The sequence below is a fragment of the Piliocolobus tephrosceles genome, chromosome X (assembly GCF_002776525.5).
Source record: "Piliocolobus tephrosceles isolate RC106 chromosome X, ASM277652v3, whole genome shotgun sequence".
In the NCBI taxonomy this organism is placed as follows: domain Eukaryota; kingdom Metazoa; phylum Chordata; class Mammalia; order Primates; family Cercopithecidae; genus Piliocolobus; species Piliocolobus tephrosceles.
In genome coordinates, this window is record NC_045455.1 from 86,477,535 (window position 1) to 86,501,478 (window position 23,944).

The 23,944-nt window shown below is 45.8% G+C and overlaps 1 protein-coding gene across 4 annotated transcripts in view; it reads right to left on the bottom strand.

Moving 5' to 3' along the window:
* Nucleotides 1–23,944, bottom strand: part of MTUS2 (microtubule associated scaffold protein 2) — a 640,565-nt gene that overhangs the window by 14,271 nt on the left and 602,350 nt on the right. For all 4 annotated transcript variants that reach the window (XM_031934947.1, XM_031934946.1, XM_026454233.2 and 1 more), the window contains 2 exons: nt 10,707–10,921; nt 3,123–3,228 (listed from right to left, as the gene is read on the bottom strand). In XM_031934947.1, coding sequence (XP_031790807.1) covers nt 3,123–3,228; nt 10,707–10,921 — 321 coding nt within the window. The remainder of the gene's footprint in view (nt 1–3,122; nt 3,229–10,706; nt 10,922–23,944) is intronic.

Here is a 23,944-nt window from a genome sequence, read left to right on the forward strand (position 1 = left end):
TCCTGCCCATGTCAGATCCTTTGTTCACGTTATTCACTGATTCTCTAAACTGTCCTCATGGCAAGATAACTAGGTAATTAACAGTAAATCCCATCTTCTTCCCCTCCCAGGATCACTGTTCCTTCCCCCTGCAAAGCAGCCATCTGCGGCTGAGGAAAGCAGTGGAGCTGCGAGCAGCCATCCTGCCAGCCGGGCTCGCCAGCCAGGCTCAGTGCTGTGTCTACACGGATACCTTGGTAGCCTCTTGGCTGCACTCTGAGAACCACACATCCCCGGGATTTGCTTCAGCAAAGATTCGGTGTTAAGACAACTCAGATGCAAGGAAGAACTAATTGGACGGGTTCCTCTGGAAGGGTTTGAAACAACTCTGTTCCGTGAACAGTGTCATCCCAGCAACACTTTGTAAGTTAGGCAGAAAGAGATGTCATGTGACAGTTATTAAGCAAATGGATTCTATCTTCCTCCAGATGGGAAGAGTCTTATTAGCTGGGTGAAGCCCATCTCATTCTGGCTACACAAGCAATTTGTTTTCATGTTGTAAGGAGAGGGAGGAGGGTCTCATCAATCAGCCTGGATCATATGCTCAGAACGGTAGCACACTGGAGACCGACCATTACCATTCTGTGTGGCGTGAGCTGCAATTAGGAAAGACTTTGTGGTTTTCATTCACTCAGATCTTTTAACCAATGGTGGTAAGGGTCACTAAGAAATCCAGTTGTCACAGCTGACATTTACACTTGGAAAAGAAATGTTTGTGTTGATTTCACTGATCGAGAACCATGTGGCCTTTCCGGTCTGCCTGCCTCTGACTAAATGATTAGTGTTACAGTCATCGAGAGCAGAATCCTGACCATAATAATACATTTTTTAGCTACCATTACCTGCACCCACATGGCCTTGACATCATTTATAATTCACAGACCTTGAATGTGGCGTCTGAGTGAGACTTCATTAGTCAGAAAAATCCACCAGATCTATTTATGTGAAAATCCAGAAAGAAAAGGCAACACCACAGCTCACTGCACATTTCCGTTTACGTTCTCTCGCGTGAGACCAGCTTCCTCTAGTGACAGATTTCAGGGTGTTTGCAAAGGATCCCAGTGCCCCAAGGGAAAAGAAGAGGCAGTATCCATTCTGAAGATGACATAAACTATTGCTAATATCTGTGTCTTCATTATGTATTTCTTTATTTCAAACTCACGACACTGTCTCATGCTTAATATGGTGTTTCACACAATGGTTCTCAAGTTTTCCTGCATATTAGAATCACCTAAGGAGTCTGAAAGCCTTCTGATGCCTGGGCTGCACCCGCTGGCAATTAAATTGGAATATCAGAGGTAGGGAGCCACACATCAGTGTATTTTTAAAAACTTCCAGGTGGTTCCAATGTGTAGCCAAGGGTAGGGGCCAGTACTCTGAGTGTGAGACATACTATCAGGACCCAGGCAATCCATTTAACTAGTCCCCAGGAAAATGCCGGCCCTTGCCTCCAGCTTGGTCACTTACTAATAGCTCTCAGAGGCAGCGGGGGTGGTGCTTGAGGGCGACAATAACACAGACCTTGGTTATGGCACACTGGGTCTTGTCCACAGAGAACATTTTTAGGGGAGGGGGGAAGGATTGCATTGGGGAGTTATACATGATATAAATGATGAACTGATGGGTGCTGACGAGTTGATGGGTGCAGCACACCAACATGGCACAGGTATACATATGTAACAAACCTGCACGTTATGCACATGTACCCTAGAACTTAAAGTATAAAAAAAAAAATACTGATGCTAATTCTCAAATTGTAAAATTGTAAAAGTTTATCAATGTATTGTTAACTGTCGTTGCTTTTAATACACACTTTTTTTTTGAGGCGGAGTTTCACTCTTGTTGCTGGAGTGCAATGGTGCAATCTCGACTCACTGCAACCTCTGTCTCCCGGGATTCAAACGATTCTCCTGCCTCAGCCTCCCGTGTAGCCAGGCCACCGCACCTGGCTAATTTTTGTATTTTTGGTAGAGATGGGGTTTCGCCATGTTTGCCAGGCTGGTCTTGAACTCCTGATTTCAGGTGATCCACCTGCCTCAGCCTCCCAAAGTGCTGGGATTACAGGTGTGAGCCACGGCTCCCAGCCTTTAATACACATTTTAACAACCAGCTGACTGGTTGTAAAGTAAAGCGAGAGGAAGTTGAAAAATAAATTGTATGTATTAATGTAAATGCATGTGAAAATATAAAATGCTGCTTCTTTCACAAAGGAAAATCTCACTGGAACTTAGTAATGATGCCGTTACGACCCACATAAAACCCAAAGATAATTCAAAGTTGCAAAAACGTAAAAAGAAAGATCTGGAGACTCAGTGCATACCCACGGTGAATGTGGTCTCTGAGTGTCAGCTCTGGATATCCCGATCCAAACAGATGCTGCAGGGGCTGGGAAAGCATCACAAATATGAGGAAAGTATATCCATGCCAGGGCTTCCATTTGTTTTTATAAGGCCATAAAGATCATAAAGCCTAGCCGGGTGTGGCAGCGGGTGCCTGTAATCCCAGCTACTTGGGCCGGAGGCTCCAGCTGAGGCTGGAGAATTGCTCGAACTCAGGAGGCAGAAGTTGCAGTGAGCTGAGATCGCACCACTGCACTCCAGCCTGGGCAACAGAGTGAGACTCTGTTTTAGAAAAAAAAAAAAAAACTGGAAAAAAAAACTATAAAGTGCACTATTTCCATGCCTACTTTAGACAGTGGCCCTCAGGTGTGGCTACACATTAGAATCACCTAAGGAGTCTTAAGAAATCTTGATGCTTACACTGTACTACGGATCAAGGACATCAGAATCCCTGGGGTGGGACTGAGGCTGGCATTGGTCTTTTGTTACAACTCCCCAGAGGACTGGGAATTCCAGTATTCAGCCAGGTTGAGGATAACTGCATTGGAAGAAAGGAGCAGCTAGCTACCTGGATCCTTAATTCCTATCTCTTCTTTTCCCAGGAGCCAACAGAAAAAAATGCAGCAGGAGGGAAAGACAGGAAAGGCGGAACAATAGAGGAAGAGGGGCTCCACACACCTGCAGCAGGAAAGGCTCGGCTTGCACCACCCACCCCTGCCTGCTGCACACGAGGCTGGGAGCTACCTTGGACTTTGTGGTCGTGGTCATCCTGCAGGATTGTGATGGCAACTGTGTGGTTATTTTCCATCTCCAGGAGAGCAGCCTCATGGCTGGCGGTGAGATCTTCCACCTGGAGGAGAGTCGCAGTTACCGGTTAGACAGAGAGCTGCTTGGAGAACAGAAGTGGAATTCCGTGAGTGGAAAAGGTCCATGACCTGAAACATCAATGACAAGTCACAGCCTCGTGCCGAAGCAGGCGAGCTGGACTTTGGTGGTGATGTGGCAGCCCTCAGAGTCAAGAGGAGGTCACTGCCACAACCTGGCTCTTTGCAGGAGGATCCAACTCCAGGCATGGGGTCACTGCCTGAGGTACCTCTTTAGAGTCCTGAGTGTGGCTCCCGGACCATCCCCTTCCCACTCCTAGTCCATCCCCTTGCACCGCTATGAGCGATGATGACAAAGGAAAAGAAATGGGTCCTCCCTACGAGGTGGTCTGTTTCCCAGAGGCAGGGGGAGCTACAGTACACAAGGTAAACGGAGGCGAACGAATACTTATTAGGCTGCCAGAGATACGTTACTCTACTTAACCCTCAGAGCCACCTTATGAAGTCGATCTTTTTATGCCCAATGGACAGATGTGGAAACTGAGGCTCAGAGAAATTTGAAATGTTTTGCCCAAGGGCTAATAAACGGCAGAGCTAGTAGTGAGACCCAGGTCTGTCTGACTTCGAAGGTGAAGCTCTTTCGAATGCCCTAATGTTTTGTGTTGACCTCCCCCAAGCAAGACCAGCAATGGACACCTTAGGATTCTCTCGCCAATACCAGGTGAGGCTGGGAGGTCTGCCTCCCAGACTTGGACTTTCTGCTCAGGCAACGTGGTGCTCCTGGTAAGGGCTGCTGCTTCCCAGCTGCAGGAACGCTTCTAGCAGTTTAATCGCAAGTAGTGCAGCCAGTCCAGTCCAGGATTCTTTATTTTCATGTTTCCTGGCCCCCTACCTTACTCCTCACCTTCCTGCCTACCAGGTTGACTGTTTTTGTTACTGTTATTGCGGCTGTTGTTTTAACTTCAAATACATGACTTGCAGGAGTAATTGCCTAAAACGACCTCTCCCTATCATTGCAATCTCTCCTGGATACACTACAACAATGTTGATCCAAGTTCTCTGTCAGTGATCCACTGCAAAAATCACCATTGTACACGATACCACAGCGCAGACACCCACCCACAACCACACCCAAAACCCAAGTTTCACAAAAACAAAACTCCCCCTTCCATTTGGAAAAGTCTGGTTTAAAAATGCTCCCTCTGTTTTACTTCGTTTTACAAAACGCTAGTTAGAGGCCGCTACATTTATTTCATAAGCTACTCATGCGTCAAAACTTGGCATTTGAAAACAAGCTGAACTAGAAAATGTACGCTGGTCTTGAAGCCCCTTGGTGGCCCAGTTAAGAAGACGTTGCTTCTAGCTGGTCATATTCAGCCACGTCTGAGGCTCCCACATTTCTCTGGGGAGAATTCATGGGCTGACCATTGATCTGAATGGAGAAAGGGTTCTCCCCAAGAAAAGAAGCCTGCCTGTGAAGTTGACACATGGGGATGTATCTGATTTAAAAAGCGGTGGATTCCCATTCCGGATACTATTATTTCATCAAAAAATTATCCTGACTTCTCTTTCTTCTGGCAAACGAGAACTTCATCCACTAAAACAAGCATCACCGGGCAAAACCAAGAGCGGATCCATGGCATTAGGAAAGCTGTGTCGCAGTGTGAGAACGGACACGGTGCACAATGACTCGCTCGCATTTAAAGGCCATTCTTGATCAAACGGTATTTACTTGAAGCTCAGAGCTATGAACCCACCAGCAGAAAGGCTGATTACAACAGTATTTAATTGTCCAATTCCTGTTTACAGGAGGTTTTCATGGAATCTTTGTCCAAAACCTTTCAATCTGTTGGAAAAATAAATCACTAGCTTAAAAAGGAAATATCTCTTCTTTCTGCTCCATTACGGATGTCACTCAGGCCATAGCACACTATAAAAACACAGCACCCCCCTGCACCCTCCCCCACACACATACACTGTTTGGAGGGCTGCCACACAGTTCAGGAGAGCAAAAAACCTTTCATCGGTCCTTGGCGTGATTCTAATTTATTGGGTGCTTACACAAATGATCATGAGTGGTTTCAGAAAAGACAGATGGAAGAACTAAGTTTCAGAAGAGTCCTATGAGTCCCAGGAGGTGGGTGTGCCCTGACCAGCAATACTACACTGTGTTTGTGGCATCAGCGTATGCCATTCTGGTTTGCTGGAAGGTAAAAAGCCCTTGATTCAGTGGTGATGGAATACCATGCCCATTGTAGTAAGGGTAATGTGATGGCATCATATATTCCTTACAACCTTTCAGAGGTGCTTTTATGAATGAAATCACTGATCTCCTAACTCTAAAAGTTCATATGCAAGTAGAGAAATGCCCAGTATGTTAGGAAAGAAACTAAAGGGAGCCCACGAGTCAAAAAATCTGAACACAAGAATCCCTGCTCTTTAGTAATTTAGGTTTCATGCAACTTTATGGTTTTAAAAAATGTTCTATCCAAGAGGAAGGAGCTGTCTGCTGCTGGCCACCCCCTTTCTTGTCATAGTATTCATCCGTACACCTTCCTCTCCTGTGGTTCTTGGCTTCTTTCTACAGCACAGGTTCACATTTATGAAGCAGCCAGTAAGAATTCCCAGCCCGAGAGGACCTTGAAACCAGAAGGAATTGGAGGAGATTTAAACAAGGTGACCCAAGGAAAGCACAAGATCTTTCTATGCATTGAAGATGACCAAATCAAAGACAAAAGTGCTTGACCATTATGGCCTATGGCAAACTTGGGCTGGCTGAAGCATCCTTCTCTTCCATTTAGAACCCTGGTGAGGCCCCTTAGACCACCACTGGGCCATCCTCCACCCTCCACAGAGAGAGTTCTGGGCTGTGCCATGGAGGCGTCTGTCAACACCAACATCCGGTAGTCCTCGATCTATGGAAAAGCAGCTGTTCCCTGTGACACGACTCCATTCCTGCAGCTGCCTGCATTCAGCTGGGCTGACTGACAGCAGAGCACAGGGTTGGAAGACCACCCTCTCAGACGGGTAAGAGTATAGCTGTGGTTTGACTTCATTTAGCCATTTACAAAATGCAATGATCTGGGGCTTTGGCAAGTCACTTGGAGAAGACTTAGATTTCAAATGAAGAAACGTGTGTTTTACATTGTCTCGGCTTCATTCATTAAACCCAAACCAGATTAAACTCCCATTTGCGCCCATCCACATGGGATGAGAGAGAGGGAGCCTGCCCAGGCCCACTCTCTCCCACGCTCTCTTAATGACTTTCCTTTTTAGATAACGAGGGGGCCCTCCTTCACTTGGTCATGGGTTGCAGCATCCTGGACACTGGCTCAGAGCCATGCCACAGCTCCCAGTCTGCTGTCATCCCATGCCGGGCTGTGCCTCTGCCCCTCTGCGGCCCTCCACACAGGCAGGTGTTGAGAGAGGCCCCGTCTCCACTGCACCGCCTCCTCCGGAGCATGGAACCTCTGGGCTGATGGCAGGCTCTGGTGCTGGGAGACGGAGGGCCCTCAGGGATCTCTTCCTATTTGATTAGAGAGAAAGTGGTTTCCGCTGCACAGCAGCTGTGAGCCTGCTCTGCAGGAGGGCTAAGGAGGCATAATGCAGATGATGGACAAAGCGGCCTCTGTACGTTTGGATTCATCCTGGGATGCTTTTCCTTGAGTCATTTAGTTTAAAATGATTTCCTTACGAAAGCATAGAAAGTACATCCTGGATAAGAGACAAAGCAACATTTAAACTCCAAAGGCTGAGCTCTGCTGCTCCCTGCGGAGGAGGAGTGTCTGCTGAGCCTTGATGGAGCAGAATTGTCATGCATCCCGACAGGCCATCTCTGAACCGAGGGACTTTGGAGCATGTCGTGGAGTAAGACAAACTTAGGGTCTTGGAGAAATGGGTCCAAGGTCACATGCCTGATCCTTGCATGCCAGGCTCTGTGGCTGCCTACGTGCGGGGACAGTCAAAGGCAGCCCAGAAACCAGGGCTGGAAGCTGGGCTGAACGTGTTTGGGGCAAAAAAGGAAAACGCGTGTGTGTTTACAGTGAGTCTGTTTTGCGTGCTTTGATAAAGGGGAGCTGTGGCCATGTGGCATCGTTGATGTGCAGCTTGCTACAGAAGGAGAGTGGCTGTCACACTCTCAACACCTTTATCACTGCACCTTGAAAATAAGAGTTACATCTTGTCTTTAAACTCACGTAAGACAGCCAAGAAGCAAGACCACCACCACCCCTCCCTCAGGTCCTTAACTCGAGCCAGCAGGGTCCTGCAGCTCCCATGATGCTTGCGGTTCCGGGCCCGGGCTGTACACAGAAATTCCCTGGGACAGTCCAGAAACAACCTGCTGCCAGGTCTCATCAGTGATTCTGATTCAATTAGTGTGAGCGGAGGCTAGGGGGGGTGTTTTGCCAGTTCTCCAAGTACCCACCTGTGTAGCCAGGGCACACACCACGGGCAGAGAGGCAGCCCGTGCCCTGTGAGATGGCGGGGGGGCCAAGCAAGAAGCAGCTCTGGCTGGCTTTGTCATGAAGGAGGTGCTGCTGCAAAGCCAGAGGTCAGCCTGCCTCTGCCGGCAAGTCCCAGTTTGAGTAAAGTGGTATTTGCAGCCTCAGAAAATCCTGCGTGTCAGAAGTGAAGCAGCACCTGCCCCTGCTGCCAGCTGTTGGGGGCCACAGGGTCATGAGGAGATGCCAAGCCAGTGAACCTGATTTTGAAGGTTCCAGAAGGACAGAGATGTCGCCATCTGTGGGGTTAGCACTGCCCAGTGCAACCATCCCTGAGATGGAGGCCCCAAGAGTGGAGAGTCCACCAAGGACTCTGAAACCACGGATCATCCCCATCTCCATCTCAGTCACACACCCTTGACTCTCCTCCCCCACTAAACAGGAACACTGATTCTATCTGGTAGGTAGACTACTGGCCTGGGGTGCATTTCATCTTCCTCACTTCCTGCATGTTCTCTGCTAGGGAAACTGAAGCCGGGGGAAACAGCCAACGTTCTGCAGCAGGAGCACAATCAGGGGCCTGAATAATTCATAGGCTTGACTCTCTGGTTCCCCCAAACCAATGGGTATCTGTAGGACAGAGTCAGCCAAATGTAAAGCATTCAGATATGATTTCGGACACTTCCAGCTGTGAGGATAAGTGTGAAACTCTCAATTCCTCCACACGCTGTCTGCATTTCTCACCCACGAGACAGTTCCTTGGGCACTTATCTCGAAGCTTCCTCAATGGATAGAAAAGCAAGCCCACACTTTATACATCTTAGTATCTCTTGCAGTATCCTGTCATGGTGCTTTGCATACATACAACGCACATTCCATAAATATTCTTTGCACAGGTGAATCAGTCAATAAATACACGGCTTTTGCTATCATAAAGGATCATGAACAGAGCACAGAGCTCTCATACAACAGAACATGTTTGAATTACGCCCAGGTAGCTTATGTAAGTCATTTTCATGTGGACACGTCAAGGGTTTCTTTCCTTTCATCACTCCAGCCTGAAATATCTAAAAGGCCGCCATGTCCTGGCTTTACAAAGAGGTGAAGCACATCTCTTGGCACATACTTCTGCACAGGTGAGGCCTCAGCGAGGCGTCCTGGCCCTCGAGTGGACATGCCCCCCTCAGCAGTGCCTCAGCTCCAGGACACCACCACGTGAGTCTTTGTTCAGCGTCTCCTGTCTGCAGACCACCTCTTACCCCTCCTCCTCACCTTCTGGCATCTTCTCAACCAACTCAGACCTTCAGATCAGAGGCCTTTGGTAAATATGGGTATAAACGTGTTCTGTGTAAAACTGGGAATGAACAGCCCATAGATACAGAGGCACAGAACAAGTTGGTATTCACACCAGGCTTGAGATGTACAAAGCGGCCATAAAATGAGTAAGACTGTAGACAGCAGCCCGTACAAATGTCTCCTGACAGGAGTTACATGCAGACAGACTAGGAGGCACGAAGCCGGGGGTTCAGTTTCGCATCTTAACACCAACAGGTAACTTTAGCTGTAACCTATTCTGTTTCCTAGTCTCTACGGTCTAACCCACCTCAAACAGGGAGGTGTGTCTGGTTTTTAGAGGCCTCTAGGAAAGGAGAATGACTAACCTGAGATACTGTCTAGAATAAAATGCCATAAAGTAAGAGAGGTTTTTTATTACAATGACAGCAATTAGTATTACTCTTAAGTTTCTCCCAGGTCCCCTAAGATTCACAAGCCTCTTCTGGGGCAGTGGGAGGGCCGGGTGGGTACTGCCGTCTGGGATGTCCATTTGGAAGCAGCTGAGGAGGGCAGCCCAAGGGTTTCTGACAATGAAGAGGCCACGCGACACTAACCTGAATGCCAAGTGAGATTTAAAGGGTGCCCTTCACAAACGTCAACTTACCTTAAGCATATCATAAGCACACTGTATAAAGCAACACACCAATTAGAAGGTGGGGGTGAAGGCACTGGAGCTGGAGAACTTAGAAACAAGAGAAAAGAAAGGAGCAGTGCTCATGGAAGCAGGGTGGGTACACTGAATCGTCCGCCCGCCCGCCTCTCATCAGTTCTAATGGCAGTCATGGACAGGGTGGCTGCTGTGGGGGTGGCAGCCCCTGCCTCCTTCCGGCTTTCATACTGACAAGCTCCCTGGGAATTATCCTCTGGTTAGTCCATGGATGCCTTTTCCTCTCCAGTAAGGTTTCTGGGCGAAGGTTAACCATTGGCATTCATTCTTTCATTCAGCAAATGGATATTGTGGGTACTCCGCCAGGCATGGATCCAGGTGCCAGGATCCAGCAGGAGAGCTGGCAGGCAATTCTAACTTAGTGGCTGACAGCAGGGGTGTGGAGCCAGACTGGCTCAACCCTGGCTTCTCCATGACCAGCTCTGTCAGTTCTGGCAAATTATTGAACCATGGGGGCTTGGCTTTCTCCCGTGTAAAATGGGAATAAGAATGGTACCTTCCTCATTAGGGGAACTGTGAGGACTAAATGAGTCAGTTCATGTAAAGAGCTTAGAGCAGTGTCCGGTGTAGGACGAGTGCTAGATACATGTTTGCTTGTTATTCTTTCTGCCCTCATGGAATAGAATGATAAATAAGGTAGAAAAGCAAAATGTATGTGTTAGTGATAAGTGGTGAAGGAACACTAACACTGGGAGGGGGAGAGAAAGAGTGTGTATGTGGTGGGGGGAGGAATAATAATTTTGGATAAAGATCTCACTGAGAAAGGTGACACTGGAGAAAAGTCTGGAAGGGAGGGCAAGAGGGAGCCATGCACTGTCTGGAAGGAGAGCATTCCAGGCAGAGGACACAGCAAGTGTGAAAACCCTGAGGAAGAGTGAAGGAGGCCAGAGTGGCTAGAGGAGAACAGAGGACGGGGGAGAAAGGAGAAAGCAACTCAGAAAGTGAACTGTTCGAAAAGCTCACCTACTGAATAGGACTTCTTGCTAATGGGGCACTGGATCCCGTCTGCCTGCCACCCGCATCACCCAACAGCAGAGCTCGAGCGGCACTGCAGACTGACCTGCTCCTGGTGCTGACACCGGATGCTCAGCAGCTGGTCACGGTGCTCCTCCTGCAGGCGCGCCATCTCTGCCTCGAATTGCAGCTGCAGCCGCTCCTCCAGCTCCTGGAGCTCGGCCTGCTGCTGCCAGCCCAGCCTCTTCACCTCGTCCTCGAACCGCCTCTCCAGCTCCTCCTTCTCCTTTTGTAGTTTCTCGCACTTTGCTGTATGGAAGGCTGGGTGCAAAGCACAAGATCTTTCTTTAAAAAATGGCTGTAGGAGGCATGGGAAGGACTCAGCCTCCATGGTCAGATCATCAAGGCTGGTGTAATAAGCAGGGCAAGGTCCTCTGACTTCTGCAGGGCTACACGGTTTGTAAAGTGCTTTCCTTTCTACCCATTAGATCGTCAGGACAGACCCTGGATGTTGAAGAGAAGCTGCAGCCTCACGGAGGTCTGGAGACTTGCCTAAGGTCATCCAGTGGCTGCAGAAGTTGCTGGGAAGGCAAATTTGGGCTTTCTGATTGCAAGGCCTCTAGGGCAAGTTGTCACAAGGTCCGTGGTCCACAGATATAAAAAATATTGGGCGTTTGGTAAAAATGTAGGCTCTGAAATATGCCCTGGGTGAATCAGAGCCCATGAGACAGGAATTCAGGATCTCAACTTTCAGCAAAACCCCTGGGTGACTCTTATGTCCCTCAAGTCTTGAGAGCTGCACACTATGGAAGCTGGAGATAGGAATAGGGCCTGGCCCCTAAGGCTATTCCCTTCTAGCTAAAATGCCAAACAGGATGATCTCAGAGAAGGTGGTGTGGGGGCTTCCTTGCCGGTACCCTGAAGTTTTCTACTTGGTATCTCTTTTGCATAGGCACTCCACCCCTAATCACAGAGTCGTGGTTGGCTTCAAGTGTGCCAGCTGAGAACAGGGCATGAGGCCATGACATCAGCCACCACCGCTCCTGCCTGAGCTCCCCCTCCAAGCCTGCTCTGTCTTAGTGTCTGTGCCTCTCCTGTGCTGTGGGCAAGAGCCGAGTGCTTCCATTCTAAAGACCTCTCCCCGAACTGCACACCTGCTTCCAAGACCTTGATAATCTACTACGTCTAGGTCAAATGGAGCTGATTACACACACACCCAAATGCAAATGCCGAGGTACGCAGACACATCATTTTCATTCTGCAAAGATCTACCATGCTCGCTGCGCTGTGCTATGAACTGGGGAGACACTGGCATTTATGTTAAAATTGAATGAGCAGGTATAGGTGCTGATTAACCGTAATCCACACACTAGTGGTGGTTACCGATGACGGGAATATACATCCAAGGTTGCTAGATGGCATTTGAAACACCCTAATTATAAGTCCCACGCTATAGAGGCAGCTAATAAAATAGGGCTTCTTTGCCACATTTGGCTCTGAAAAGTTTAATTAGCATAAGGGATGTTAACGTTTTTTTCTTCTGGTGAAATAAGTGGTGGATTGGCTAGATATTACACAGGCACCTTGCCCTTGTGTGTCCTAACACCCTTCACACAGCCCAGCAGCCTAACACTGTCCCTAGTGGTCTTCCTAGCCTACCTGAGGGCTTCTGTTGGGCCAGTGTCCCACATCCCATCATTTAATGCAGAACTCTGATCTCCCAGTGCAATCAGGGTGCACCGAGGGCAGGGTGGTGGGAGCTGTTCATTCCATGTGTAGGCTTAAGGAGATGCACTGTAGCTAGAGAATTTACAAGCGAAAACCAAACTGACTTTAAAAGATCCCTGGCTTTTGATGAGCGCTTTGCACCAATAATTCGAAACAATATTGGTGGAAAAGGACTCCTTCTCAAAAAAGGCTTTTGTTGCTCTAAGTTCTGAACAACTGCTACAGTGACTTACCTTTCAGGTTTTTGAACTTTTGGGGGCTTTTTATTTTTTAAATCACAAACACAGAGAAAACACAGAAGTACAGTACAAGGACATTACTGTGTAACTGGAACCATTTGAGAATAAGATGCTGACCTGCGGACCATGAACCCCACATCTCCCCATGTACGTTCCCTACAAATAAGGACTTTCCCCAATTTAACCACAGCACCGTCATGAAAATCAGGAAAGAAACATTGCTACAATAGTGCCGCCCAGTGCTCAGACCTACTTCCATTTCACGAGTTGTTCTGACGACGTCCTTTCTAGCAAAGGAATCCAGCCCTGAATCACAAGTTGCTCCAAAGGAGGCTCCTGTCTCCTTAGTCTCCTTCAGGCTGGGAGAGTTCCTCAGTCTTTCCTTGACTTTTAGAACCTGGACACTTTTAAAGAGAACTGTCCAGGAAACTTGTTGAATGTCTCTGAATTTAATGCGTCTGATGTTTTCTTCTTATTCCATTGAGCTTAAGCCTGTTTGGCAGGAATATGACAGAAGTGGCACTGAATTCTTCTCAATTAATACATTTAAATAATGTAGTGAAAATGGAAATTTCTTCTTTTTAAATTATTTATGTAGTGAGTCAGGAAAATGATGTGTATTACTGATTTTTACATGGTGATGCTGAACATAATTTTGTGGTATAGAAGACAGGGTGTTAAAAATGATCCATTTTGGGTATCAAGTTAGGTGTGCCCCTGAATATATTGCCACAGCTGTTGCGAGTAGATCTTTTAGGTGAGGTATTTCTAAGGAACAAAGAGCTGGAAAGCACCAAGCTTCGGAGCACAGGAAGGAAGCTGACATTTTGCTCGCCTGCTAATAATTATTAGTATGAAAGGCAGACTTGGTCAGAGACTTTGTGGTTCCTTGTACTGAGGGCGTGGCAGGGGATCCCCAGAGTCCTCCCCTTCCTCTGATCACTGGAGACTACAGTCCCCACACAAGGAACTTAATGAACAATGACTGACAGGCAATGTGGCTCAGGTGTGGTGGCAGGGGTGAGGCCATACCTGTTCCCAGGAATTCTGAGACCCCAATTTACTGGAGCTCCAGCTCTCCCTAAAGACCCTCCAACGAGATAGGCAATGTGGCTCAGGTGTGGCGGCAGGGGTGAGGCCATGCCTGTTCCTAGGAGTTCTGAGAACCCAGTTTACTCGAGCTCCAGCTCTCCCTAAAGACCCTCCAACGAAAAAAATGTCATCAGGATTCCGCCAGGGAGTTGAGCTAGCGAACAAAGCTCTTACGAATCACAGAAGAGGTAAGAGGTAGATATATAAAGATAGGTTTATCCTGGGATGACTGGGTGTTAAGAAAATAGAACAAAGACCATAGAATGTCAATTAAAAAACAGTGATTGACAGATTGACACAAAGTCAAATTAAGTCAAGTAGAGAAGCAAGAATTTTATCTACATGGGGAGAAAGCATGAAGTCACCCTATAGACAAAAACACAGTCCCCTGCTGCCCACTACGACAGTCCAGGGCAAATGAATATATTAGCGTAAGCCTACACAGGTTCAGGACCATCAATATCTCCATCTTCCAACTCCACATCTTGTCCCAAGGGAAGATCCTCAGGGGCAGTAACACCCATGGAGTGTCATCTCCTAGCAAAACAATGCCTTCTTCCACAGTATCTCCTGAAGGACCTGCCTGAGGATGTTTTGCAGTGAATTTTGTTTTATAATAAATAGAAGAAGTACCCTCTAAAACAGTAATACAAATATAGCATAGTAAACACATAAACCAGTAACAAAGTCATTTATATTATCAAGTATTATATACTGAACATAATTATATGTGCCAGACTCTTTTACGATTGCCAGCACATTCAGTTTGTTTATACCAGCATCACCACAAAGATGTGAGTAACGCATTGTGCTGTGAGGCTCTGACGTCACTAGGTGATAGACATTTTTCAGCCGCAGTGTAATCTTGTGGGACCACCTTTGTGCATGAGGTCTGTTATTGACTGCAGTGTTGTTATGTGGTGCATGGCTGTATGTGGAACCTAGGAATCATTCTTACCACTTCTTAGCTAGAGATACATTGAGCACATAAAACTCAAATGAAAATAATAAAAAAAAAAATCTAACCATTTATTTTGTCTTTAGAAAGTGCTGTTTTGCATGGGTGAAAATTATTTATCACATGCCAATGTCAGTAGCTTTAACTCTAGAAGATCAAGGCATTAAGTTGACTTGTATAGATGGAATAAAACAGACAAAACGTACATAAAAGAATAAAAACAACTTATGTACATTGGTGAAAAAAATTAAATGACACATACCTTTTAACACGATAATTTCACAAGTGCACAAAAAACTGGGTCAACGACAACCACTATAGCATAATTTGCCTTAGGGAACTAGTAGGGGGCTGAATTATGATGACAAACCCAATATACATATAGGCTGAATCCTATGCCAACGGGATTTGGGTAACCAGTAAAAAAATAAGGCAAATCTTTTTGTAGCATCATGGAATGACCTCTGTAATAATTGTTAAACCTAGAAAAGGCAACACGCCAAGCCGTGTAATTGCAAAATTACATTTGTGATAAAAGTGTATCTCTATGTCTACTCTTTCTCCTTTGGGAGGCTGGATGCCAAGCTATAGGAGTCACTGTATATTGAATTCCTGTAATGATATATATTTCATTAAACCCCTATTTATTGTTTGCATGACTTAGAAGTACAAAGATTTAAAAAATTATTTGTCATCATTAAAGAGAAGTCTGGGTTTTCAAAAGTTCTGGTATCCAGCCAGACTTTTTAATTTCACTGGTAGTTTTACCCACGTCAGTGGTAGGACGACTCATGGATCACGCACTCTACTAGGGCTCAGAAATGATCGGGTTTCATTCGAGGGCTGTCCCTGAACTGCACTGTTGTCTTACATAAATCACAAACTGCGTAAACCTCAGTTTTGCTGTCTATAAAGTGGCAAAGTTATCACTTTTTGCACATATAGCTCCAATCCCCAAATTCCCAATTGCTATTATAAAGTGAGAGGTGATGCCTACATTCTTCCGGTGGCTCTCTGTTGTAAGCCCTGGGCTTGTAGAAAATATTGGATAATAAGAGCAGCTGGCACCAGGGGAAATGGTTCCAATAATGGAGTCCCTAAAGAAATAAATATCCTGTTGCCTCTAGTAAACCTTCAGAAGTCTATCTATTTGGGCACTTTTCAGCCGGAGATTAATGTAAGCTAATTTAATAGCATTAGACCACACCTGGAGTTTCATTTTCATCATTTCCATTCATGTGAAAACACTGAGTCCTTCACAGTGAAAGGCAGACACCACTATCATAAACCCCTATAATCTAGGGAGCTGGGAAAATAAATTTTCAAATAATCAGATTATGACTGGCCAAGACAATATAACATTTCTAATTCATAAGCATAAATTTGAAAAGCAAAAGTAGGATTATAATCTGTTGTACAGTTTTAAATAACTGATGTTTACTGACAACGAATAATACACACATATCTGATATAAAAATACCTAAATTATTAAAACTGCATTTGGAACATCCTCAGACATATATAATATAAAGATATCAATCTACCAACTTCTGAGTATAAACCAGTAAGATGTAGTGTGATCCTTGAGACAACAGCAGACTAAAATTGCTGTTGAAACCATTTATAAGACAAGCTTAATTTCAACCACAGTTCATAAATTGAGTAAGAGAATCGAGTAACATCAATTTGCTCTCAACGACTGTCTCAAGAGTCTTTTGAATAATTGTAGCTTTACACTGGTTTTCCAAAGAGGCAGCAAAAATAGGAGGTTACAGCACTAGACGGAAACAAAAGAGAACTATCTGGCTCTATAGCTCGTAATAAAATCATAAATAAGAATATTACGTGGCCTTTTATGTCATAGTGAAAGCTTTATATATAATAGCTATAAAATAAATGATGAACCAATACTTTGTGTGTATATATAATATACACATGTTACCATTTTATATATACACACACACATATATTTACATGCACATTATATATATTTAGGTCACTATAATAGTCACTATCATCACATACTGATGAAAGACAATACCACAGTTAGATAAAAGATTAAGTTGTTTCTTCAAGAGATTGGGAGTAATTGAAAAGACAAAATAACCGTCAAGGACAAAATTTAATTTAAAAAATTACCCTTAATGTCACTACACAAAGAAAATGAAAATTTAAATTGTGCAATCCCTTCACAGCATTTCAGTGGTGTGAATTCTTAATATCCTGTTAGGAATTTCCCATGTCTTCCTACCTAACATTTTACGGCGACTTTATATTCTCATGTTCATGTAACACAATTTATATTCTCTCATTATTGCACAATTAGTTTGTTTCCAAGATTTGCCATTATAGACAATGCAACAAACATGTTCACCCATATATCATTTTGTTTTTCATTTAGGATACATTCCTGGGTGTAAAATTACATGGGATTAAATATTATGAGCATCTTTATGCAGTGGAGTTTTTCTTTTTTGGCAGCACAGATCCTTGTGACAAACCTGTGACCACCAGGCGGAGCTATGCTGCCTGAAAAATGCCCTTTGGTGGCAAGTATCTTTGTCCAAACCTGTTAGGTCACAGAAACATCCGCAAGGTGGTCAGACGGGCTGCATGAAACACAATTGCCTGGGATCCCGGACACACTACCCTGTAGAGCCCTACTCTCTCTAATTACTGATTTTTGATGACAATGTTAAGAGGTGAGAAAGGAATGGCTGAAAATGAAGGATGAAAGTTCATGGACCATGGCCGGGCACAGTGGCTCACGCCTGTAATCCCAGCCCTTTGGGAGGCTGAGGCGGGCGGAACACCTGATGTCAGGAGTTGGAGACCAGCCTGGCCAACATGGTGAAACCCCATCTCTACTAAAAATACAAACATTAGCCGGGCTTGGTGGCACGTGTCTGTAATCCCAGCTACTCTGGAGGCTGAGGCGGGAGCATGCTTGAACTCGGGAGGCGGAGGTTACAGTGAGCCGAGATCATGCCACTGCACTCCAGCCTGGGTGACAGAGCAAGACTTCATCTCAAAAAAAAAAAAAAAAAAAACACACATTAACAGAAAGTTCATGGACCAAGAGTGAAAGAGCAGGAGTCATTGGGGCTCTTGTCATCTCTGCAGGTCCCTGCAGCACCTCTAGGGCCTGGTGACCAAAAGGGAGCTGGCGCTGTGAAAATCACAGGTGACATCTGCGAGCGCCTCCTGGGTGCCAAGCACATGCCTCATACCATTCCCCACAGTAAGCCTATGGGGTCCCGTAAGTATCCTAATCCGTTTGCAAAGAGCAGGCAGGGGCTCAGAAGGAGGAACTAAGTGATCTAAGACCAATGTGTGGGAGGGCTAGGCCTGCCTAGCCGAGGCTGAAGCATAAGCTGAGGCCTCGCCTCTTGTCCACCCCTCCGGTGGGGACTTCTGCAATGCCCCCGTGTGGTAATGTTGGGAGGGAGGACAACTGCCTCACCATAGCTTCCTAAAAATACCCGCTGTTGTTGTAAACTGCAACACATCTCTTTACCTGTCTATCTCCCTCAGCAGTGGGCAAGGACAGTGCTATCCTCATTTTTGCATCTGTGTTCAGATAGGCAGGCCAACAGTCAATAAACTGGCATTGACTTTATGTTACCTCTTGTGTGACAAGCACCGTTCTTGGCATAGTGGAGAACAGACGCTGTCATGGCAGGCAAATAAATGAGCAAAAAATATAGGAAGCAAAATTTCATTTCATTTTATTATTACTGTTATTATTTTTGAGATGGAGTCTCGCTCTGTTGCTGGAGTGCAGTGATGTGATTACAGACATGCACCACCAAGCCCAGCTAATTTTTGTAGTTTTAGTAGAGACGGGGTTTCACCATGTTGGCCAGGCCGGTCTCAAACTCCTGACCTCAAGTGATCCGCCCACCTTGGCCTCCCGAAGTGCTGTGATTACAGGTGTGAGACACCGCAACCGGCCAGGAAGCAAAATTTCAGAGAGTAAAACCTTTAGATAAGTGCAGTAAAGAAAGTGAAATAGAAGCAAGGCTAGGGAAAGACGGGGGAAAGGGGAAGGCAAGTTCAGCTGGGGTGGATAAAGAAGGCTGTTCGGCGAAGACGCCATTCCAACAGACTTGAATGACAAGAGAAGAACATAGAGAGATGGGGAAAGGGAGTCCCAGGTACTAGGAACTGCAAATGCCAAGGTCTTAAGATGGGAACAATTCTGGCATACTGTGGACAGAAAGACAACCAGTGGGGCCTGAGTGCCCATGGAGGAGAGCAGAAGGAGGTGGAGTTCTAGAGGAAGGTAGGGGCTAATCACGCAGGGCCTGTGGGCCCTCAAAAGAGTTAGGGTTATGCTCAGGTGAAAATGGAAGGTCCCCAGAGAGTATCAAACAGGGGATAACAGGAACGAATGAAGCTTTTAAATCCCTCTGGTAGCTGCATGAAGAACAGACCATAGGATGCAAGGATGGAAGCGAGGCAATCAGCGAGGAGAATGTGTTTGGAGCCCAGGTGGTGAGATTCAATGATGACCTGGACTCAGGTTGTTGCAAGGGGAGGAATGGATGGATGGGGGGTGCATTTGGGAGGCAAAGACAAACGGACTTGCTCGTGGACGGGATGAGGGAGGTGTGGGACAGACAGGAATCTTACAGCGGAACTCCCCTCTGGGTCACAATGTTCAGGAAGAGCCTTTCTGGATGATGTTGGAGGTTGCCAATTAGTATGAAAAATATAAAATTTAGGACTGCTCAGTTTTGATAAGCCTTTCATGATTCATGATGGTTATTTAAATCGTGCAATCCCTTCACAGCATTTCAGTGGTGTGAATTCTTAATATCCTGTTAGGAATTTCCCATGTCTTCCTACCTAACATTTTACGGCGACTTTATATTCTCATGTTCATGTAACACAATTTATATTCTCTCATTATTGCACAATTAGTTTGTTTCCAAGATTTGCCATTATAGACAATGCAACAAACATGTTCACCCATACATCATTTTGTTTTTCATTTAGGATACATTCCTGGGTGTAAAATTACATGGGATTAAATATTATGAGCATCTTTATGCAGTGGAGTTTTTCTTTTTTGGCAGCACAGATCCTTGTAACAAACCTGTGACCTGGTTCACACGCTGTGCTGTATTTTATACAGTACTGAGTTATTAAAAGCACAGAGCCTCAGGATGGACTCCAGGTATTCAACTCCCCCAGGGAGGTGGGGCAGGCTAATAGTTGTGTGTTTCTTCCTGAGGGCCTGCAAACAGTCTGTGAAAGGATATTTGACATTTGGCTGTACTAAGGTGAAGGGCATTTTGGGCATCAGGAGTTGGGGATGGGATGTAACAAGTACAGAAAGATTTCTTATCAAGGTGGCGTTTTAAAGGGCATGGATGTTTTCCTTCCCTGTGAGCCAAACTTTGAGAACACAGCCCCCAAACCGGATGACTACAGAGGCCTCCAGAACCCCAAATCCATGTCAGAAGTGCTGCATTGAAGTCTCACCCCTTACTTCTTTTTTTTAAATGTATTTATTTGTGTTATTATTTTTTAGAGGCAGGGTCTTGCTCTGTCACCCAGGCCAGAGTGCAGTGGTGCAATCATGACACTGCAGCCTGAAACTCTAGGGCTCAAATGATCCTCCTGCTCTGGTCTCCCAAGTTTCTGGGATTACAGGTGTGAGCCACTGCACCCAGCCTTCTTTCTTAAATAACTTGCTGTACACTGAATCCTGCAGGTCAGAGTTTCCAGAAAAAGAGAGATTAGAAGGGGTGGGTGGAAAAAGCAAAAGTCCAGGAAGGGGAGTGGTCAGAGGAGGGAGAAGGACAAAGCAGAGGCCGGGCAGGTGAGGCCCAGGCTCTGTCCACACCAGCTGTGGGAGCTTGAGCAAGGCCCAGGCCTCTCAGGGCCCGACATTCTCGCCGGTCAAATGAGGAGGTTGGGTACCTTCAGTATGCAGCCCCTTTCTGTCCTAGCATCCTAAAATTCTATGGGTATTGTGATGGTGCACGGGTGTATATTACATCCACTCTCTTCTGTTACAGCAAACAGGGAAAGGGGTACCAGTTTTTATTATAATTTCCTTCCAAAATGGGCCCCTAAAGAGATTAGCTTCAATTACAAGAACGTGCTTTTGCAGAACCACTTCATGTCCCAGTGACATGAGAAATTCATAGCAATATCAATATCTGGCATCTGTATGAGTTTCATAGTTTATAAAGGTTCTTAACACCCAATATTAATTTGTTCAACCTTCACTGCATATTGCAAAGATGGCTGAAGCAGGCATTTTTCCTCTGATTTAGTAGAAGAAATCGTGGCTTGGAGGGGTTCAGTGACTCATCTAAGCTAACACAGCTAGAAAGAGAACAGCCAGGACTCAGTCCAGGTGTTCAAATCTCAGTTGTGTGTGTGTGTGTGTGTGTGTGTGTGTTTGCTTTTTGAGACAGGGTCTCACCCTGTCTCCAGGGCTGGAGTGCAGTGATGCAATCTTAACTCTCCGCAACCTCTGTGCAGCCCAGGTTCAAACAATTCTCCTGCCTCAGCCTCCCGAGTAGCTGGGATTACAGGCACCCGCCACCATACCTGGCTAATTTTTGTATTTTTAGTAGGGACAAGGTTTCACCATGTTGGCCAGGCTGGTCCAGAACTCCTGACCTCAAGTGATCCTCCCACCTTGGCCTCCCAAAGTGCTGGGATTACAGCCATAAGCCACTGTGCCCAGCCGCAGTAATGCTCTTTTGAAGAATAATAATATTGTTATTCTGCCATATGCTTTGGAAGAGGTGAAACAAAGAAATATAAGGAAAAGCAGAACAAAAATCCTGATTAGTGTAAAGCTCTTTTTTAGTAATAAATACTTGGCCATTTTATGTATTCTTTTGGGATGTTTTTGTGTTTTTCTGAGGCAGGGTCTCCCTCTGTCACCCAGGCTGGAGTGCAGTGGTGTGATCAGGGCTCACCGTAGCCTCCACCTCCCGGGCTCACATGATCCCCCCACCTCATCCTCCGCTGCCGATGCTGGGACTATAGGTGTGCGCCACCACACCTGGCTAATTTTTGTATTTTCTTATAGAAACAGGGTTTCTCAATGTTGCCCCAGCTGGTCTTGAATTCCTTGGCTCAAGCTATCCACTTGCCTCAGCCTCCCAAAGTGCTAGGATTACAGGCGTCAGCCACCACGCCTGGCCTCATTTTATATATTCTTAAGCTACAGGATAAGCATTTCAACAAATGGATAATGACTGATCCTGTGTGTGAATATAACTGCAAGGTTATAACCTTCTTGGTCTGAGAGGAGAAAAATACAAGAACGATTTATGGAGGCAAAGGAAGAAAGGGGAAATGGATTTAAGAGGATGGTTATAATGATAAGTTTTTGCAAAGAAAAAAATATGCTGTCCAAGTGAGAACTAATAACACTACTGCCCATAAATAGGAAATGGCTTTAATAGGTAATGGTTTTGCAGAGAGCCTATTTCTTCCTCTCCTCCAGGTTAATTTGGGCTTGCAGAGTTTTAAGATCTCCATGGCACCGGTTCAGATGATACCCTACATGGCGGCCATCCAGAAGGCTCAGGCATTGGAAAGCCAAGAGGAGTGGCTCACTGTGGTTGCAGTGGTCATTTACTAGCTTCAATTTTTTTTTTTTTTCCTGTGCGAAGTGGCATTGAAAAATGATTTTTATCTCAAATGAATATCTGTTACATAAATTGTAAGGTACTATCATCTGCATGTTGAATATCCCTTTTATAAAGAGCTTTTAACAAGTTACTGAAAAATGTTTAAACAGAGGCAAAAATTTAAGTTTGCGACCACTCTTCGCCGTGTAGAATTGCCCTGCGGGGTTCTAAAAAATGAACTCCTGTGACCCAATCATTTAATAAGCTTCACTGTTTGGAGGGGCCTCTTTCCACAGCCTGTGGCTGACTTCATTCGTCTATCCCATAGTTTGGGTGACCTTATTTGCTCCTAGGTGAGTAGGAGATTAAATGGCTGCCAGATAAGAAATCTGAATGCATTTGATGGTAATAGGTTCAACATTTTATTCCTTTTTTCAGGTTGTCAAATGCAAAGCATATTTTCCACAGGATGTGGGAGGCACCTCTCTTCCTTTTTTCCTTTCTCTTTTTTCTTTGAGATGGGGTCTCACTTTGTCACTGAGGCTGGAGTACAGTGGTGCAATCTCAACTCACTGCAAACTCCGCCTCCCAGGCTCAAGTGACATCCCACCCCAGCCTCCCTAGCAGCTGCGCCCTCAGACATGCACCACCACACCTGGCTCATCTTCTGTAGTTTGGTAGAGATGGGGTTTCACCATGTTGCCTATGCTGGTCTCAAACTCCTAAGCTCGAGTGAGCCACTTGCCTCGGCCTCCCAAAGTGCTGGGATTCTAGGTGTGAGCCACCACACCTGGCCATGTGATTGTCTTTCTTTATTATTCATCAGTTTACGGCTTTTAATTTTGCACAGGAATGGATTTATGTTTTAAATCTACAGAACCTAACTTTAAACATGGAAGACATGATTTTCCTCATCAACTCATCCCAGCTTCTCCTGATTACAACCAAATACATCAAACAGATTCCTAGGAACAAAAGAGATCGCCTTGAATTGTTTCTGCCCAGGAACTTTTAGGCATAGACACAGAAGAAGCAAGGTTTTCAGGCAGTTATCAATAGCCCAAGAGTGTGTTGATGGCAATGGCTAATAAAAATGTCAGTCCAGTGCCCTGGCCAGACCTCAGTTGGGCTGCCTTCATCTACATATTCCCATCACTTGATGCGATGCCAGGCATATGGCACATTTCCATAAATATGCGCTGACTTGAAACAAAGCAAGGCGATACCTTCCTGCAGAGTCCTCAAAAGGTGGGAGGTGGCCTGTTCCCAAGGGGCAGGCATGTCTGAGACAGCGGCACTGGAGAGCCACACCCCTTCCAGGACAGTGTCCAGCCTCCAGATCCCGGATGTCCTGGCCGATGGCTGTGCGTCCTTCTTGCAGGTGTGAATCCCATTTCATTGATAACTGTCTCCTCCTGGAATGCGTCTAGAACAGAACAGCTTTCACAGGAACTGCTGCACCCATGGTCGCGGTTTCTCCATGGAGCCCTGGCTTCCTGCCAGTAGGCAGACTGCTCTAACTTAGACAGTCACAAAGACAGAGCTGACATTTAGAGAAGCAACCTTCGACTAGAAAATGAAGGTAATGCAACCTCATGGAGCAGAGGCCAGGATTAAATGTATTTATGTTCATGAAGCCCCCAGCATGGCGGCTGGCTGGCTCTGCCCCTCGCCAAGGTCACTGATGCTCAAGTGGAAGGAGCAGGGACTGAGGAGTTTC